This window comes from Euwallacea fornicatus, chromosome 9, assembly GCF_040115645.1.
Source record: "Euwallacea fornicatus isolate EFF26 chromosome 9, ASM4011564v1, whole genome shotgun sequence".
Taxonomy (NCBI): Eukaryota; Metazoa; Arthropoda; class Insecta; order Coleoptera; family Curculionidae; genus Euwallacea; species Euwallacea fornicatus.
In genome coordinates, this window is record NC_089549.1 from 3,131,015 (window position 1) to 3,152,178 (window position 21,164).

Genomic DNA, 21,164 nt, shown 5'->3' on the forward strand with positions numbered 1-21,164 from the left:
TCAATTAAAAAACTCAAATTTACATCCGATTTCAATCATGACAGCTGTCAGTGACAAACAAATGCTAAATCAATATTGAAGATGTCGTGGCCAACTATCTTAAAATTGCAATATCGGATTAGCAAGAAACTAAATTCTCCATTTGGAGAAGTAGCTCGCAACTTATTGATATCGCTTTGAAGCTTGAAAAAATACCTTTTTGAATAAGTCTTAAAAGTGAGTTTATGCAGTGTCTCGAAAAAGGCAGCTGTCGGGAAAGATCTCACCAGCCTATTTCATTTTGCTATATTTTCCATTGCAAAATTATCGACAATAATTTAAATAGTTTCTCTAGAGCCAATAATTGCACGGCTTAAGGAAATCGACAAAATTTGGTTTTTGCTGAATATCGAGTAAATTATGAACTTTTTCAAAAAACCAAAGGTGGCTTTAAGTTGGCCCAACGAAGCTGCAATTCTTTTCCCACTTAACCGAACTCGTAACTCCTCTAGTTACCGAGATCTCTTCACTAATCATCGAAAAAAACTCACCCTGTATAAAAACCTCTTTGGCTGGATGGATGTCATTGGTTTCGTTTGTTACCGGCTCTGATGAATTGAAATCTCGATTGAAATCAAATACAAATTTTACTCGGTGCGTTGTAAAAAGTCCCCCCCCGCAGTGTTAAAGATTAGTTAGGAATTTCCACGTGGGCTCTTTTTTATTGCGTTATATGATTATAACCCGAACAACCGTTTTCGGAATGTGATTGATCTCACGATGCTTTCTATTAGCTTTAAGTGTTCCTTTACGATGAAACAATAATACGAAAGCAATAAAATGATGGCATGTCATGTATGATCCATTTTTTCAACGTCGAATCAAAATTGATGGTTGGTAAAATTTTCTAACGAATGATTGCCATATCTCAAAGCAATCTGGCAATTACTCCCTGCTGCACAAGTAATCTTATTGATACACCAGCAGGTAGTAATTCTGTGGGGTGTTTAAAGGGTGATGAAGATGATTGCTCGCTCTACAAGCTGCCTGTGAATGATTGGAGGACAATGGAAGTAATTTATTGTCCTCCGAAACACTCGAAAGTCATCGATAAAGATGGAGGCTATAGTGGATAAGTGTTTCGCACATTAATAAAGCGTTAGTTAGCTGGATTGGTCACATAACTACAGTATCGGACAAAATTAGAGCAACTTTTGAAATTATGCTTTAAATACAACTTATTCCCTTAAGAGTAAAGCAATATATCAGAAATATCTTTATTAAGATTGTTTAAAACCGTTTACTTTATAAAAAATAGTTAGTTGTTTACCTAGGAGACGGATCAGCAAAAAAACATATTTACGCTACGCTGGCATGCGACAAAATAAGAGCAGCTTATTTTTACATATGCCATATTTTCCAGTATATTTTGATTTCTCATTCAGTTCGATCAAATAATCATGCCTCGTGGTATTCATTACTCATTAGATCTCAAACAGCGAATAATTAGTGCCTATAAAGAAGGAAAGTCGCAGAAATATATTTCTGACACGCTCCGCATCAAAAAAGACGTGGTTTCAAAAACAATAAAAAAATTCAGAGAGCATGGAGTTGTAACTTCATTAAAAGCAAGAGAGCATAAGAGCAAGACAAACAACCAAAATATTAGATAGGCGGTTGATAAGGTTGAGTAAAACTGATCCCAGGATGTCCGCCAATCAAATTCTTGTAACTGTGGGAGACGTAGGTGTAACTGCAAGAACAATTCAACGCCGATTAGTTGAGGGTGGACTAAGAGGAAGAAGACCGGCCAAAAAGCCATCATCGTCCAAAAAAAATAGAGATGCTAGAATGGTATTTGCAACCTATCAGCGCGACTGGACTGCCCAACAATGGAGAAGAGTGTTATATTCGGATGAATCGAAATTTTGTATCCATGAAAGTGATGGGGCACAATGGATACGTCGCCGACAAGGTCAAAGACTCAATCCCAGGTATGTTAATACTACCACGGAGGAGGCAACGTTATGGTATGGGGTTGCTTTTCGGCGATTGGAACTGGCCCTATCTACCGAGTACAGGGCCAAATAGACAGATTTGGCTATCAAAACATATTGGATCATGTGATGCTACCATATGCAGAGTGGGAAATGCCCCTTGAATTTATTTTCCAGCACGATAATGACCCCAAACATACTGCCAAAATGATCAAGAACTGGTTTGCTGAGAAGAAAATTGAGGTGCTAAAGTGGCCAGCCCAGTCGCCGGACTTAAATCCCATAGAAAACCCGTGGGAAATTGTTGAGAAGAAAATTCGATTGAAAACTTTCACCAATCATAACACTTTATTCGCAGAAATTGAAAACGTCTGGAAGTCAATGGATCCCCAAATAATTGAGAACCTTATTGCCTCCATGCCTGCTACATGTCAGCAAGTAATTGACAACAAAGGATATTGGACAAAATATTAGTTCTGTTTCATTAAGAACTCAATAAATATTGTTATATGAAAATAAAAATTAAGTTGTTCTAATTATGTCGTATTGAATTATGGTTCAAAAATGTATTTATATCTGTTATCCTATAATAATTATTATTACCGCCTCCCAATTCATAAATTAGTTCTAAGTTCCCTCTGCAATATTATTCAATAGAAGAAGATTCATTTTCATTAGATTAGAATTTATTAGAACAACATTTCATAAGTTGCTCTAATTTTGTCCGATACTGTATGTCATATTTGAACCATTTTACCCGATGAGTGAGCCCCATTCTACAAGGTGCCTTTGAACGTACCACGCAAAATATGACGGAAACCCTATAAAAACGCGCTTCGTGTTTGACAAACAATAGAGGGTCAAAGATTGATTCCTCAAAATGTTTTTTTATTAATATTTTGGAAACATTTCGGGGTAAATGAATGGAATTTTGTGTTTTATTATAACTTTTTATGCTTCCGTGTCTCTGTGAAAAAATTGCCAACTTTTTCAAGCAAGTAATGCAAGAAGGAAGCACTTAAATAGTACGTAAACTTTTTTGCACTTAATTTTATTGACGATTTTGTAGTAAACGTGTTTACGTAAAAAAGGTATTCTTCTTGAAAAATTAAATCTTCAAGATTTTTCCATAAAACTGAGATTTAAAAAAGTCTATGTTTTATTAAATAACTATCAGATTATAACCCCTTTTTAAATAATTTTCTTTAACGCTAATTTTAATTAAATACTGCGGCAACGAAAAACCACCAGTTTTCATTAGTGAATAACGACCTTTTGATATCTGTTTTCGTCATACTTTGGGACCTAGAATATGTGGTCAAATTTATGGCACCATATTCAGAGACACCTTGTATAATTTAAAATACTTTAATTTCTTCTTTCATTTAGCGATTCGATCCTGGGAAAGCGTAAATTAAATTTCTCCTCTTTTGATCTTGTCGTTCTGGACTCGACAGTAGCACCTGCTAAATGGTTTTAATGGCGTTTTCATTTTAAATTTTAATGACCTTTTTACTTTTATTGACCGCAAATTTGTTTTCTCATCACATCGTGGAGAATGTGTTTTATTCTCCAAGTATTATTAATTTACAACTGATTAATTAACTGCGTCCAGTATAAACAATCAACTGCAATATTCACTAGACTTAACCTTATCAATATTTCCATAAATTACGACACGACTAACAACTATTTGAATTAATGAAATTTATTAGTCAGGTTATTTGGCAATAAATCATGGTGTGCATTATGCGACACTGCAAAATATCCGACGTTGTGCAAAGGTTCAATGCCTTATCATGAAAATAACTTGTCAGTTCTTAAAACGGGCCATAAAAATTTATTGCATAAATTACGGTACTTAGTTTTATTGCTTTGTATACATGTTAGTGTGCTAAAAACCCTATCGGTGTCATTAATGTCCGGACCTCTGGCCATTACGGTTCCTTGGTTGGGGGCTTCAAAATCAATTTGTGCAATGCCTTTACGAGTGTAAATTTGCTGCAACCTATAAACAATTTATTATGAGGAATTAAATTTTGCCAAGTAACATGTAACTGAATTAAGTTGACAATTATTAAAAACGAGAATCCCCGATTTCGCCTTTAATCGCGTCGGACTTTGGGAGTAAAACGCAAAGTTACCTGTCTTGCTTCCTATTAGCGTTATGTAAGGGGAACACGACAAATTAGACAAATACAGGGCGTTCCATAACAAAAAAAAAAAGACAAGCGTGGCCCATATCTCAAAAGTGGTTAGATGAATAAAAAATTTTATATTACCACTGAATTCTACGTAGAATCGTCTACGAGAGTTAATTTTCAAAATTACAAATTACTTTTAAACAAAAAAGTTGCACAGGCGGTCTCAAAATGCAATAATTTCAATTTCATTCTGTATTACAGAAACAAAGGGACTTAAACCCTAAAAAACCGTTTACACCATCGTTTATTTCTCCAAATAGTAGCGCCATATTGCTTGAACCATTTTTAAGTATTTTTATTTCTAAGCGAGATTTCTTAATAATTCCATCAAAAATGGGGCATTCCGAATTTTCGGGCTTGACTTTTGAATCACCTTGTATTTCGTAAGAAAGCTTAAATCACCGAATCTAACTCTGGGGAATATTTTGAATTAACTTCAATGTCGTTTTGCTGCCCACAATATGGTACTGGTCAAACGTGCAATGAAACACATAGATCAGGGATTCTCATAAGGTACGACGAAGTTATTCCTCCATTGCCTTACCGCCGTATCTGTTCAATGGTGAGATGGTTTTTATGAACAAACAGACTGGGTAGCAATGACAGTGTTGATAATTTGACTCCACGCGGGGCCTAATTATTAACACGTTAAACGCCATAGCGGTCAATGGGACCGCTTCAAGTAGGTTCACAGAGGGCCACAGCGGTCGTATGGATTGTGATTTGTTTAATTGAAATTATTAACTTGATACTAAAATAGATATAGGCCTCCACTGGTCTGAATGCATTATGTCGTATTACCAGGTATTCGATTGGGAGTTTTCGCACTGAATGTTAATACGGGGTAATAAACAGTCCAGCCATTTGAATAATGTACTCGAATAAGGCGAAATCGTCCTGCGAATTATGACGTTGGTGGACAGAACATTAAACCCCACGAAAAGCTTTGATTCGCATGTCTCCCGTACGTTCATAGAGATATTCAAGCACGACAATTTTAATTGGAGCGGAGAAACCACTGCTAATAATTGGAACTTGAGGAACAAATGTGTTAGTGCAAATAGTTTATTGACATGAAATAATTCATTGTATTAAGTCCTCAAAATGTGAACCGTTATTAACTAAGCAACAATAAAGTCTGTTCGAGAATGGCTCAATGAACGATTTATTAAAAAATGGATTGACAGAAGCGGTGCATTAGAATGTCCAGCTAGATCTCCCGATTTTAGTCCAGTAAACTTTTTCTTATGAAGATATTTGAACTCTGAAGTGTTAAGAGCTCCACTTAAATATTTCCAAGAATTGAAAGACAAAATTTTCTAAAAAGGCGGAAACTTTATTATTGCCTCACTTATCACAACTCACTCTTTGATCTTAACAAGCTATTTGCACTAGTACACATTTTTCTTCTAACTCCTGACTCCACTAACCGATTTCAGTTTTTCTGGTACATTTATATGACAAATTTAATTCTACTTGGAATGACGTGCCAATCGATGGAGGGTGCAATTTGAAAGATCAAAGTGAGGGCAGCTAAAGGTGAGAGGGTGGGTGACTGATACAATTCTTTCTAATGCCAAATTAAACCTCCCCCTGAATATCTAAATAGACGTTTATTTATTATTTTAAATTTTCCCCCCAATCAAGAGATATTTTATGATTGTTCATTTTGAAATGAAGACCCTATGTGCCGGAGAATACTTTCAATTCCACCCTGCATTAATTCGTTCCCAACAACGGAGCAACATGCGCAAAACTGTGGCAATATTCATTTATTTTAATCATCCTGTAACAGTTATCAAATGGATTCTAATATGCAATAAATTATCAACTTCTTCAATTTTCGCTCCTCAGTATCAGAATTATGTTCATTATTCATTCAACTCTTTCGCAATTAGATTGGGCCTTATTTTAAGATATATCTTTCGGTTGGGAAAAGTACGATGTAGTAAGATGCGTCCTCCGAAGGTAGAGATTTCAATTTTAGATTAAAATTTATCAAAAGTGGGCAGAATTACAGGATGGTCATGTGTAAAAAACTTGGTTAATAATTATTTCCTGCTATTCAGGTGCTTCTGTTTTCCATTCCCCATCGATATTACCAGCTTCTCTCCTTAATATGTATAAATGTCTTTAAGAATGTAGTAACTCCACTCTGAATTTAAGAATTCATTCAATACTCCGAATCATCCAGTATAAACAGGAGTTAATTAATCATTTTTGTAATCTCAGCTTTACTATGCACGAAGTGCAGTAATTTATAAAATAATATGAGAATATAAATGTTTTAATTATACACTCCACGGAGTTTTAACATACCGGAGTCTAAGGCCAATTAATATCAAATTAACACATACGTGCATATTTTCGTTAAATTTTCAGATTTATTGTCATTGAAAGTAGTGAGAGTTTATGCGATTTGCTCGTTTTCTAGTTGCAATTAATTGTTCAAGATGAACAATCGCACTGTATTCGTTCTTCATTTCATTTAACAACTGAATTTGCTAATAATATCATGTTTCTTTTAGAAAGGATACATACGGTGAAAGAAAATTTTAAACAGTAATACGGAAGTGGACCTTCTGTTTACACTAAAATTGTCGGAAAGTTTATTTATAATCCACTGAAAATCCATTTAGAGACACCTTAAATTTAAGTAGGAGCTGACAGGCGCAGTTTTAAACACAGACACGCCGTTTTTACGTTTATATTTACCGAAAACCACAAATTAATTTTCACATTGTTTGCTTTCGGATGGAATTTGTTTACACTTTCATCCGCGTTATGCAAATAGCGGATAGTTCCATTCGTTGTCGACGATTTTTATTTCTTCTTCATGGTGCTTAAGATGAAAAGAATGGAAACATTGTGTAGATTGAAATCGAGATTAAAATGCACAACAAAGTGTTTAAGTTGCGCAATTTTACCAACGGTAGTTATTTGTGTAACAAATGTATTGTTGTTCGTACTTATGTCGGTTTGTGTAGAAAATTAATTTGGATAATAATTGTAAATGTCCAATTTGCTTCGAGTCAAGATTACTTAACATTGTTCATCATAAGTATAATTAACATTTTTTTTTTGTTTTTTAGAGATGGCAGAGAAGGTGGTTCGTCCTTTACGATGATGGGGAACTAAACTATTCGGTCGATGAACACGTAAGTATTTATATATATATATATATATATATATATATATATATATATATATACAGGGTGTTTCCTAACTACGTGTAAAAAATTTAAAGGTGTAATCCTCGACTGATTTTGAGTCAAAAATGTCTAATAAACATATGTCCGCAAATGCCTTGTTTCCAAGATACAGGGTGTTGACTGAAAGACGTTGAAAAAGGTTTCTAAAGGTTTGGTGGTATTTACTAACATGTTTATTGTTAGTTTTTCTTCTACTTTTGGGGTGATCTGAAGAGACTTGTCTATGCTGTCCCAATAAACACTCTAGATCAACTTCAGGAACGTATAATTACCGGATGTGAAACGATACGCAACACACCAGGAGTTTTAGAGAGAGTGAGACAATCATTAACAAGAAGGATGGAAGCGTGCATTATGCGTAATGGTGGTCATTTTCAGCAATTCTTATAATTAATCATTAAAGCATTCCCCCAAAAAATTATCTTTTCTAAAATTCAAACACCCAAATTGAGTCGTTTTGAAAATAAAATCTCTTTTTCTTGTCACATTTCAACACCCTGTATCTTGGAAACAAAGCATTTGCGGACATATGTTTATTACACATTTTTGACTCAAAATCAGTCGAGGATTACGCCTTTAAATTTTTTACACGTAGTTAGGAAACACCCTGTATATATAAAAAAAAATCACCTCTCTTTTCTGGCAATGGCGTTGGTGCTCTATGCCAAAACCACCAACAAAACAAACATATTTCGCAATAATCAATCCCTAGGCGAGTTCCATGTATAGTATAATACTTCGGGTACTTCTGAGACCACCCCCGTAAGAAGGAACACGGCAAATCTATCAGCTATATCGTTCACAAGGCGGAAAGTTATTATTTCGCCTCGTCTTTGCACGGCTAAAAGGTGTGTACACCCGGTAAACGTGCACTGCTCATCAACCAACCCTTTGCTTATATTATTTTTCACCACCATTAACATTTGAATGACAAAAAATTCGAGACAGGAATGTGTCCAATCGGAATGAGTTGTGGAAATTCCTGCGGGATAAATGAGTGAAGACTCCTATTTCCATTTGTGAAAATTTAATCGATACTATGCACCGTCGATATCAGGCTGTTATCGACTCGAAAGGATAAGCCGCAAAATATTAGTTTATTTTAAGTTTCGAGTTGATTATAATGGATTTTATGAAGTATTCCATTCTTTCGTCCGGCAATTAATTGTTTTCATTTTTTTAAATATATTTGTAGAAATGAACATATCTGTTTTGTTTACAATATTATTAAATATGTACCTGGGTTTCCGTGTAGTACGTTTATTTTTAACAATCAACCATTTTGATATGAAACTATAAAGGATTTAATACATTCCGTACTTTTCTCCACAACTGCAGGTAAAGTACGACAGTCTATCCTACATTGCTCCACACATGAGCATGTTTCGATAGAACTAGCATTCTACATTGACCCAATCTTCCAATTATATTGTAGCCATTCCCATTACATTGATTTCTTTACGATGGTCATTGCGGTCGCTATCGATGCTGAATTACGCAATAACAACCTAATAAGAAATATCAAAATCGCAATAAACAACCGATGTAAAATTTCTGCGGAGTTGTTAATCAACACATATCTGAAAAGTCACAATAAACTTCAGTTCCTGCGCTTCAATCATTCGTTATCTATTAAAATAATCTATCTAGTCTTGCTTAACGAGCTTCAATGGAAGAAAAACGAGAGTGCATCCGCATTCAAGAGGGGTTTCATTCACTTGGCTATCGTATAATGTTCGATCATCGGTGGATAGACACTCTCGCCAAAGAAGGGAATTCAATCAGATTTCTTTCTAGTTGATTGAAGAAAATTTTATAAAAATTTCACAGGACTAACGATCAGAATCCGTGATTACTGGTAGAGATGAAACAAATACCTTCCGTGAGACCAGCTCAAGTCAATACCCCTACAATTAGTGCGTTTTGTTACTATGTATTACTTTCCCAAAAGCACCGTAATTATTGCTGATTAATATTCAATATAATTCGATATTTCCTCCAATGATTAATTAAAAGAGAATTTTCTCTTCCCAGCGTATTACAGCGTTGCAATGAAGGTGCGCAATTTACAGCTCGCTCCAATACTTAATATCAAATATTGCCCGTAAAAAGTACTGTTACTGCACAAAAATCATCTTACAGCTTCATTGTAACAATTATTACCGTTCTCGGTATGCCTAATAGCCCAATAAAAATCTAGGTAGATAACAAGACTCTCCGTGTTCACGATGTGGTCCTCTAGATGTCTACGATGGTCTAGGTCTAGATCTACACTTGGTCGTAAAATACTCCCACTTAGCTCGAGGTGCAGAATGAACTTGTTACGGAAAATATAAAACTTCTATTAGCTCTATTTTATGCTATGCATGGGCGTAACGGTTACAAGTCATAAAACTTCCGTCTCTGATTGGCGCTTCCTTGTTTTGAGTGGTTTGGAGCAAATCCTTTTGGCACCAGATAGTGGAAAATACAGGGCGGACCAACGACAACTACGCACCTCGATTTTCAGTCTTTAAGGTAAAGATGTGCAAAAACACCCGGCTCCGTTGATTTTTGATTCGAGGGGACGATTTTTTATTGCATTTTCTACCCTTCAACCTCAACCCGTGAACAAGGATGGCAGTTGCCCTCGAAATTTCTAGCAAGAAGGGGTGTTTTAGGAAATGGATTCCGAACTTTTTGTCCCCCCCCCCCCCCCCCCATTCGTCTGATTTCGCCTCCACACATCATGTTCTATTTCTACACTTGAAAAAAATAGCTTAATGGAAAGATATTCGCCAATAATGGAGAGGGAGGAGTTCGAGGTTGATGCCCATTTTGAAACATTTAGAGCTTCTTTGTAGAACATCGCTGATAAAAGCGCATCAAGAAGACTAGGTTCACAAATGATGTGATACTTTCCAATTTTTTTTTGCGTAATATCAGGTGCTTCTGGAGCTATCTTCGTACGCTCCAAATCTTACGTAACGTAAGACTACGCTTTGAACAAAAGTAATTTTATTGTATGGAGGTGAATTGCAGTCAGCAGAGCATTGAATAAATCAATCAGAAAATTAATGCAAATTCTTTTTCATTTACCCACCTATTTTAAGAAAAAAGTTTCAAATAGAGAGACGTATTCTCTTAAATTGGGGGGAGGAGTGGGGGGGGGGGTGCCCACCCCCGCCAAAACGATTTAAGAATATCTCAGTTTTAAAAGTTTTCCTTTTCACATTTTGAACTCTCAAGCTCTTATTGTGCTAAATTAATTATTATCTAAAAGTGTTTTTCCTCAGAGACTTTGACAACCTGTCACATCGACGGAGATAATGACAGTGATTTGAAACTTGGAGGTTATAATTGGGGTGCAACTATCTTTAAACTGAGGTATCACTCAACACCCCTTTCCATTAGAAGCTTTGGGGGTAACTGTCACCCCTGTTCAAGGGTTCAAAATACAATAAGAAATTGTCCCCCGCAAGTCAGAAGTCGATGAATTCAAGCGTTTTTACACAGTTTTGTTTGGAATACTGACAATTAAGGTGCAAAGTTTTCATGGGGCCACCCTGTGTATGACCGTTCCATGTTACGCACCTACGACCGTCCTATTTTTAATTTGTTCTAATGTTCTATGTATTTCTTGTAAAATGTGGTCTGCAAATTGTGCCAAGTACCGCCATTTTACAGTTCGAATTTTCCTTTGGATGGTACTATTTTATTATAGTCACTGCTGCATCTGACAGTAATGAGTCTGATTATGATTAATGGTACCCAGCACGATTTTGTTTCGCAATAATTAATTTTTCGGATTAATGGAAAAAACTGCACGGAACGCCGAAAGTGAAAGCACACCGCAGTAATTGATCAGAAAATAATATCTCATAATTAGTGAGAGATATCATTAATACAAAATCCGGCCGCATTTCAAATTTACGACGCATTTCACGATCGTGCCTTTTTCAGAAGTTACCTACAGGAACGATTTCCGCGATTTCTAATGGCGAAATGATTGATTCCAATAATAATTGCTGGCAATAAATTTATCTCGTGGGATTACTACAGATCTAATGAACGAACATTAGAACTGAATTGCTTGAACATTTCAGGCATTGTAAAGCTCCTCAAAGGCAAAAAAAAAATCTTATTTCGTTTAAACGTGTTATTTAATTATCTCCCTGCAAAAAAACAGACATAATCTGATGGCTCACCGGGACCACTCGTTCGGATAAACCATTTTAACATCCCATATTACAATAATAAAAAGACCCTTGGGTAAATTATGAACCCTCTTCAAAAATCTTTTTATTCGTACCTGACGTGCCAAGAGATTTACATCAGGCTTATTGAATTGGGCTTTACCTTCGCGTTTATTAAAAGAAATGCGATGACCATGATGGTTTTAAGTTTTAAATGAAACCGAGTTCAAATAAGAAGGATAAAGTGAATGTTAGAGCCCAAAACACTATTAAAGATGATTTAAATGCGAAGCCTTGGAATTTTCAACAAAGAATTCTGTAGAACCTTGAATTTGATGGTACTTACTAAACGCTAAATTATTCTGTACGATTAAACGTACGGACGTGTGGATTAGGGTCATATTATTGAACATTATAAAATTTAAAATTGAAAAACCCGTAATTGGTAGGTAAAAGTAATTCGATAATTAACTACCCTCGGAACACTATACAGGGTATCTTAAAACATGTGTCCGCAAACGCACCGTTTTCAAGAAGCGGGGTGCTGAAAATGATGGTTTTTTTGTTCAGTTTTTTGAAGGGATCTCAGGAACAGTTTGCGATACGAATCTCAGCTTATGCGCACATATTATCATACACCCTATCACTTAAAAATAATAAATATTAACGTTAAAAAGTTTATTAAATCGGGCCACTAGATCAAAACATTTTTTTTTTAACGACAATACATGTTGCAGCTTTTTCCATGTTTTCCACCATAAAATGCCATTTTTTTAGAATGCGGTTCTCCTTAGAGCTTTTGACCAACAAAAATATCTTCCGGTTTAAAAAATGATTTCAAAATGTCAATTGTGTCAGTAGCGTAGCAAGTGGGGGCAAAAAACCTCACATAATCCTTGAAGCCTCCGCCACCGGCCTATGAAAATAAGTTGAACTAACGCTCAAAAATATCTAATAATAATAACAATAATAATGCGTGTATTGAAGCTGGGTTCTGTGCCTCAAACGGTTCCTGAGATATCATCAAAAAACTGAAAAAAAAATTCGCTTTTAACGCTCAGGATCTCGAAAACGTTGCGTTTGCGGACCAGTGTTATGGTAGATCCCATGTACTTCACCATTATTTTCAGTAGTAAGAGTTAATAGTCGTGAATACCCGCCTCAGCGATAGAAGCAACGTGCTACATTCTCTCCAGCGGTATTGTTGGGATAATCTTATCGGGATTAGATTGTTTAAATTGATTGAGGTTACCTACCACCTATTTGACGGTTCCATGGGCACAAACAAGAAAAAGTCAAGAAAGCGACACCTCCTAAAACGTGAGCTCAAAATTTCTGAAGGCGCCGAAAAACAAATAAATCTTTTGCGGTATATTCTACATTGATGATTTTACCACAAAAGTAGACAGAAGTATCTGAGAATTTACTAAATTACAAGAAATTACTCAAATTAAATTAGCTTTATTGTGTTTTTGTGTTATGGAAAAAACAAATATTCGCAATTTTAGGACATACATATAGAGTAAATTATGCTTAATAAATAATAATAAATTTTTAAAAAGTTTTTCGTTTCAAAGGTGGGTTCGCCTTTTTTTATTTAATGAAAATATTTCATTAAGTACATTTTCTCCTGGAATTGCTGAGTAAATCCATACATTTCCTCTCTCTCTCTCTCTCAATTGAAATATTGTGATTCGCAAGCTTTCAGAATGTACCAGAAAAAGATTATATCTTCTAAAAGACATTTCGACATGTGCACAAAGAGTGAAACAGGTGCATCGCGATTCTAGGAAATTTGAAGCGCTTTTACGTGAGACGGAAAGGGAAACACGACATTACAAGTACTTTCTCAAGTGGCAAAAAAGCGACAGCAAAAAAAGTCTAATCTCTTCACAACCGACAGCATTTGCTAACATAATATTGAGAAAACATGTTATTTCAAGTATCTGCAAACTGAAACGAGACTGGAATCACCAATTAAAATTTTCTGAATAAAAGTGCGGTCGGCCCGCTGCATTTTATCCTGTGACTGCGCATTTCCAACCGTGTCACTTTTACTTTACTTTGGAAGCGAAACCACTTTTCTTTTCATTGATAAATGTGGTAAGAAATGCAAGAGAAAATTAAATTACATAAAATTATGCGCTTTTTTATTTGGCCCGGCAGATTTTAATTCATTACTATACTGCCAAAATTTTACTTTTTGTACGGGGTTGATCCGTATATTTAGGCCACGCCTAACGTTTTTATTATATAAAAAAAAGTTAAACTTCGACTAGAAAAATTGTAGACTTTGTCCTAAATCGCCAGGAAATGTTAAGTAATACAGCACGTGAACGTTGCAAAATTAAAAAAAGACTTGAAGCCGGAAAGCTTATAATTGAACATCCTGTATATGTTATAAAAATTGAATAGGCCTTTATTCTCCGATTTCAAAAATATACAGTATGTTGACCTTTGGTTTAGCCGTATTTGCGATAATTACATTTAAAAATTAGCATTATATTATTTTTTGGAACTGCAGGTGCCATGAATAAACAAATGGACTGAACTTCTTTTAGTAATTATTATTTATTCGGCTGGCACATTTTCTATATTCATCCGCAAAATGGGTTGCGCAGAAGAAGAAAAGTTAGAAAAAGTTTGCCTGCGTTACGAAAACAACAATAACGTTGGTCAAGCGCAAGTGAAGTATCGGCGCATTCATCCCACATCCCGGGTCCTGCTAAGTCCACTTCTTATTATACAGAAAGGAGTCTAAGGGGCGCAAAAGCGATCAAAAGAAATTGATAAAACCCCCTTGAATGTAGTTTTGAAAGACCTTTAATTTGAGGTGTCTCTTGCCTCATGTTTCAATTATGAAAAAATCGGTCAGTTTGCGCTAACGGTGACGTAACCAACATTGAAAAAAACAAACGTCATAATATAGTATTTTTTGTCGTATTTAATGTTGGTTTTTAATTTTAAAAACATAACAATTTGTTAAAAACTCTACGGGGGAGCAGAGGGGGGGCTTTAGAACCGCACCTTATGTATCTTCTAGTGCCACGCCACACTTTAAATTTGTAAAATACACAAGTCTGTAATCAAACCATTTGACCAGAGCAATTCGTCCATCTTGTCTTTCAAAATTGGGGCTATGAGCCCTGTCCCAATTTCTACAACTCGTCTTTCAACAAAATTATATCACCAATATAACCTAAGAACACTCAATATGATATTTTCAAATTTAGGTCAAGTATTCACTTTTTACGACGCGTTCTCTGTCGCAAAAAGGCCGAGTGTTTTCCTGGCAGGGACGTGAAGTGAAAACGTTTTGAAATGGGAGTAAAACGGGCCGTTTGAGGCCTAATTACAAGCATTTGCAGCGTCACCGAGATATTGAAGATTTCAAATTTCTTCCCTCTCTCTTTCCGTTCCGAAGATTTTCCGTTTAACAAATTTATATTGCTTGTTCGATTGAAAATGTTTTCCCTCTTTGCAATTTTTTAATAAATAAAAAATAAACAATATAATTCCTTCTTAAATAAGAAGAGGCTATCGGCCTACGTGGCCTTTCTGCCCATGTTGGTTGCAATGTTTTATTTTTCACCTTTTTCGAGTTTAGGCAAGATTTTCGCTCTGAGCGCCTCGACAGTGTCTCCCCTCTGGGGATGGAGGTGTTTTAAAGATAAAATTTCGTCAATCCGGGAGAAATGGGGTCAGAATAAGTTCCTTAAGCGTTTATTGGTATGTGATGAAAAAAAAATCAATTTCGCCAATGGGTGGTAATTAATCTTAACCGAAAAGATTTCCACGACTCACGTTCTGTGTTTATTCAAACGTGTAACACAAACTGAGTGTATGAACTGGTTTAGAAGCGTTCATTTCACTAATGCTATTTAACATACATGTAGGTGCAATATTGTATAGATTTTTCTTCTATGAACCAGATCGGGCAGTGCATGAAATGCATGTTCGCACTTTCACTAAAACTCAAACGGCGGTATCACAACTGGCGTCCAACGATGCGATTACGAGAACGTAAATGCGTTTTTCTCAAACACAACAAGGAAACATGTCACGTATATAATTCACTTTGGAAATAAAAGTAAGTGCGTGTTCACGTAAGCGCAAAACTCGGTAGAGATAACGAAAGCGAAAAATAGTTTACCGTAGGTACCTTTGGTTCCGCATGTTTTCTATATTGTTTTAAATTTAATAAGCTTCAACAAGTCCACTTAATGATTCGTTTTTTTTTCTGTAGCTTGGCCGAGCCATAACAAAAAATTAAAATTTTTTGTTCCGCATTTCGCACTTACTGCTTCTAGACCGTAAACATCGGTTATTATTTAATTTAAACATTACGCATGAAAGCAAAAACAAATTATTACGGAATCTGTAGGAAGCGAAAAAGAAGAGGAGGGTTAAATTAACTAGCACAGTCTCATTACTGGAGAAATAAAAAAAAAATTAAATTAGATATAAAAATGTTTAAATAAGGTCGCCAAGCAAAATCATTTACCTATAAACCACTCTCATTCTGCTAAACTGTCAACACGAATACTCGCCCGGCATGCAATAAACCGAAAGTTCGTGTCTATGAATATTTTGAACAAAATTTAAAGATATAATTTCGGTCAAGTTTTGGCAAATATGCGCCATTTAAGGCAAAAATTGATGCTTAAAAATTGGCAATTTCCAAGCTTCTTTAGACAAAATCCTGTAAAACCCAATCAAATACTTCAAATTTTGCTTTTCTTGAATTAACCTGAAATTTAAATTTTCTATAAAAAACACGGTTGTCATAAAATATGTTATACCTACATAACCTCCTTAAGGCTACTAAATCAATCTAGTAATAACTTTACTAGGGAGGTAATTTCCATACCAATGCAACCACCCAATATTCCCCTTAACTTTTCTTTTAATAGTTCTAAACCTAAACTTTTCCAAAAAATCTCGCTTTTGCTGGGTCTGCCAGTTGCAGATTTAGAGTATGATTGAAAGTTAGATTATTTGAACTTCTTTTTCCTTTGCAGCCGGACACTATTCCTCAAGGATCAGTGGACATGTCTAAAGTTTTGGAGGTCACTGGCGCAGAACAAGTAAGTTATTAATATCTACGCAAATTAAATTATTTAAAAGTAGTTTTTAGCTAAATAAACCGCATTTTCTTTTAATTTCAAGGGAACGGGTAATATGAATTTGTCTTTTTAGCATTGTCGTATTTGTAAGAAGGAAATGCCTGTCGCTCTATCTTCTTCGGCTTTTTTAACTGAGCTGCCACTTTGCAAAGAAAAAAAAATTATGTACAATATTTATGTCAAAATATATAACTGATGAAAACATAGAAGCGCATAGGCTCAAATTACGGAAATAATTATTTGTATTAATTAAAAGATTTGATTATGATATTCGATATCGACTGTCTTTTTTCGATTCGATAAATGATTCGATTACAAACCATTTTTTCAGAATTACATATGATATTTTAAAAATTGAAATGACGTTCTAACCCTTAATTGACTTTTTTGAAACCACTTTCGAAAATCATGTAGAAATTAGCGCTTTAAGGCGATATCAGTTATCTTGTTCTGCATGAAAAGTAGACGTTTTCTCCTGTGACTAACATATATGCAGAAGTAGTTGTCAAATTTGACAGGCGAAGTGGGAAGTTCAGCAAAAGTCAAATGTTATTAAGCATTGTCTAAATTTCTAATGTCACTGCCCCCGTTAAATAATATAAATGATGTCAAATTCACAAACGTCACAACCTCACTTACTTGTCAATTCAACCACTGTTATTGTCGATTACTGGCACCGGGGAAAAACCTCTGTCTTCCATATCGAACCAGATTTTTTCGGTATACACAATTGAATATGGTACTATCCAAAAGATATTCTCATAGGTGACTGGACACCCCCACTCCTTAGCTCTGACCAGTCCTGATCGTGTAACCTTTGTGAAAGCAGCTAGCCGTGAGGACGCTCGATGGTGGGCGGAGCTCTTGGCAGTTTTCCCTCGAAGACATAAAAGAAATGCTACGTTTCCGGGCGGAAGGGCATCTCCTAGCTTGCCTCAACTTGGCAGAAGTGCCAGTCCACAGCCTCCGAGACCCAGGTATAGTTGACACAATAACTGAAACAATATTTAAAATTACGTGAACATTTTGATCCTCAATCCCCAAAAACAAAAAAAATACTGTACAGAATAATAAGTAAAAAGTCTGGCGCATAATTAAGGGTGAGATCCTAATTATTATTGCCTTGTGTTAAGTGATTTTATGTATGTTTGGCAACACCGGCATCAGTTGATTGAAGCGACTAGTTCACATGTTTTGTTTCAATTGTACAGGATGTCCTAGTTGTAAATATAACAAATGAAAGCTTAGAATATTTTTGAGATACTCACTTACATCTTTTTCTCTTGGTTAATCTTGACTGTTTACATGATTGGAGCAAGCAATTCATTATGAGACCCTACAGGGTGATATTTTGTTCAAGTCAGGCCCTTTTTTACCTTCTCAAATATTTTGTGGTGTACCATTTGCAAGCGCTGACATCAAACTGGATTTTTTGGTTCTTTTCGAATCTTTTGATTAAATACGTTTTTTTCGTATATTCATCGTTTTCGAGTTGTATTAAATTTTTTTTAACGGTATGTATACGGAGGGCACTAAATTTCCGCATAAGTTCATTAAAAATTGAAATAATTACTTTTCATGACAATGCTGCAACATTTTAACTATCGTTTTTAGTTTTATATTTTTTGATGTCATGGCTAAATTGAGGAGGTTTCGTAAAAAATACATAAAATAGAAATAATAATACAAATATTAATACTTAAAACTATAATAACATAAACTACTATTGTCAAATGTATTAAATATACGAATTGAGCCTTGTTGACTTCCCGACAGTGGGTAAGTCGCAATTCACGTGCCTCAAGAGCTTTTCCTGTCATTTGAGGAAGCATTTGTTGAGCTTCTTGATTTATTGTATTTTTGAACTTCTATATTGAAGAGCATATTAAATACATTCTACGTATCAGATAATTCCATTTAAAAAAGTCCATAGGGGTGAGGTCAGACGGTCTAGCAGGCCACTCTAATTATCATATTGCACAAATATCTCAATAACTGTTGAATTTAGACATGGATATGTTACATACAACATGTTCAGAATTTTTCACAGAACTCAAAAACGTCATGATATTCATGAGATTCAATAGGAAAAAAACGAAAAGTATATTTATCTACTACATAGATGACCCTGTATAGACATCAAAAAATGCACAACTAAAAACGATATTTGCGTTCCAGCATTTCCATGAAAAATATTTCTTTCAATTTTTAACGAATTTATGCAGGATTTTTGATCCTATATGTATATGCGTTAATGAAAATGTTTAATAATAACTAGTAGATATAAGAGTTTTTGGGAAAAAAGTCCAATCACTTCAGGAAAACTCGAAATTTCGAAAAATTGTAATTTCTTATTTTTCAAAATTCTATACATTCTTCTATGTTTCAGCTAATTTTCCGAAAAAGCGATTGCCACTGTCATTTTTAACGTAACTGTCTATACATTGGTAGTTATACATAAAAAAAACTCTCTAATATACTTAGCGCTTGCGCACCTATGTTCCTATTCACTCTTTTGCTCAAAATGAGGTCAGATGTCATGAGTTTAAGTTTTAACATTGACAACTGCGACATCGTGTATATCACCTGCAGGCGTGTTATCGCCCAAACTGAAATCTATTCCATTAACACTATCATTATTTAGCATCTTCTCCAGGCACCTAAGCGTCACCGGGGCATCTCCTCGTGCAAACTTCGAGACGCCTCCCTTGAAGGAGGAGAGGGAATCTCCTCCTAAAGACGGCGAGAGAGGAGCGGTGAACATCGAAGTAGAAGACAGGAGGGGGCTAACTGAAAGCGATAGTGGACGGCAACATCTTAGGCCCGCTTGGATTCCGGAAAGATCGCCAGGAGTTATCATTGAGAATGCTGCACCGTTGATAAGAAAAGGTAAGTTGTGACAAATATTGCACAGTGTGTTTGTGGAAAATAGGGTGGAGAGCTGAAATGTTACCTTAAAACCAACTTCGATCATTTTGATGATTTTAAGGGAATAAAAATGAACGCTTTCGGGAATCTAGAAGAGTCAATTCTAGCTGGGTTGGGAATGGAAACTTTTCTCGCTCCGATTCGTCTTTTTTAGCCCCAACCTCGAAGGAAGCCTTCGGGGCTTTCGACTTAAACTGCAACTGTCCGTTTGGTCCCAATTAGTTTTCCACATTAACTAACTGTTGACCAATTGAAACGTCGCCTCAGGATCTGCGATGCTGCAATTACATCATCGATATTCAATACCGTATTCATCGGTGGTATTTCAACCATCTAAGTACAGTCACGACTTAAAAAGAACCTCCTTTATATTTTCTACCTTGTGCCGCAGTTACACTATAATTCACAAGTACCATTTACCACGGTACCATCTACCCCTAGGCGCTGCAGAACAAAACACTTTACATAACGTTGGCCATTCCGATCTAGTCCATAATTTTTAAGGCAATTTTAGGTCTGGTTAAGATAACCTGGAGATAAACTAAGTGTTATGGTTTAATGTAAAACGATGGGGATTCGCATCGGCTTATGTAACACTTGGATGAGCTTTTTCAGGGCAAGGTTTCGCGCTTTTCACGTTCGTCTTTTGTGAGATTAAGATACTGAGAAAATGAAATCTTGTAGAGAGATTTTTAGTTTCATGGTCAGCCATCCATAATCACTGGTCTGGCGTAAATTAATATCTAGGTATACTATTACCATAGGTTGTTCGTGTTGTGGTTCCCACTTATACGAGGATGTACAAAATTTTTGCATGCAAGATAACATATCGACAAATTCTCACAAGACCCCATTTATCGATGATTTCTTAATATGACTCGCCTATCATGCGAAACCTAAAAATTCTGTATAGTGTACCTACATACATACGTGTGTGCAAAACAGATGCGATTTGCCATGACCCCAGATATTACGGAGTAATAACCTGAAATAATCATCTTGGTCCAACAATCACTGAGATCGATTTCATAGCAATATGTCGCTTTTCTCCAGGTAATGGCTATTTGCACAACGTGCAAGATGACTAATAGAAGAATAAGCATAATAAGTATTTATGGTTCGCCCTGATCTACGGACAGGACGATCCGTAACGGGTTTTTTATACGGTAATACTACCGTAGAAGGAAAGGTGTTGATGAGATCGTATTCTTCGCGATATTATTAAGCCAAACTGGGTAGAAGATACATAGTAACGGTCAAGGTTTAAGGATTTTGTCGGAGCTAAATTTGTGCAGTATATAGGAAGATTTATCGTAAATATCCACCATATTAGCAAATGGAGTTGTTGCAATGATACGCCTGAGAAAAAATTTTAAGCACGAATTGGAAATACTAGTTCGGTGACAATTCGGCTTTCCTAGTTGGTGGCAAAATTCAAACGTATTTTTCTTACTTGAAACAGGAATCAGGCAGAACGTGTAACAGAAAAGGAGTAGCTACGTAGAATGTGCTAAAGGATTTCCTAAACATAGTTTTCCATCAC

General features: G+C 35.6%; 1 protein-coding gene across 2 annotated transcripts in view; it reads left to right on the forward strand.

Annotated features, from left to right (window-relative positions):
• The window catches only part of osp (outspread), a 141,167-nt gene that overhangs the window by 91,439 nt on the left and 28,564 nt on the right, over positions 1-21,164 (forward strand). The window contains exons 3-6 of one of the 2 annotated variants that reach the window (XM_066285660.1): positions 7,273-7,338; positions 16,589-16,654; positions 17,459-17,670; positions 19,338-19,582. In XM_066285660.1, coding sequence (XP_066141757.1) covers positions 7,273-7,338; positions 16,589-16,654; positions 17,459-17,670; positions 19,338-19,582 — 589 coding nt within the window. The remainder of the gene's footprint in view (positions 1-7,272; positions 7,339-16,588; positions 16,655-17,458; positions 17,671-19,337; positions 19,583-21,164) is intronic. The other variant, XM_066285661.1, reaches the window with a different exon arrangement.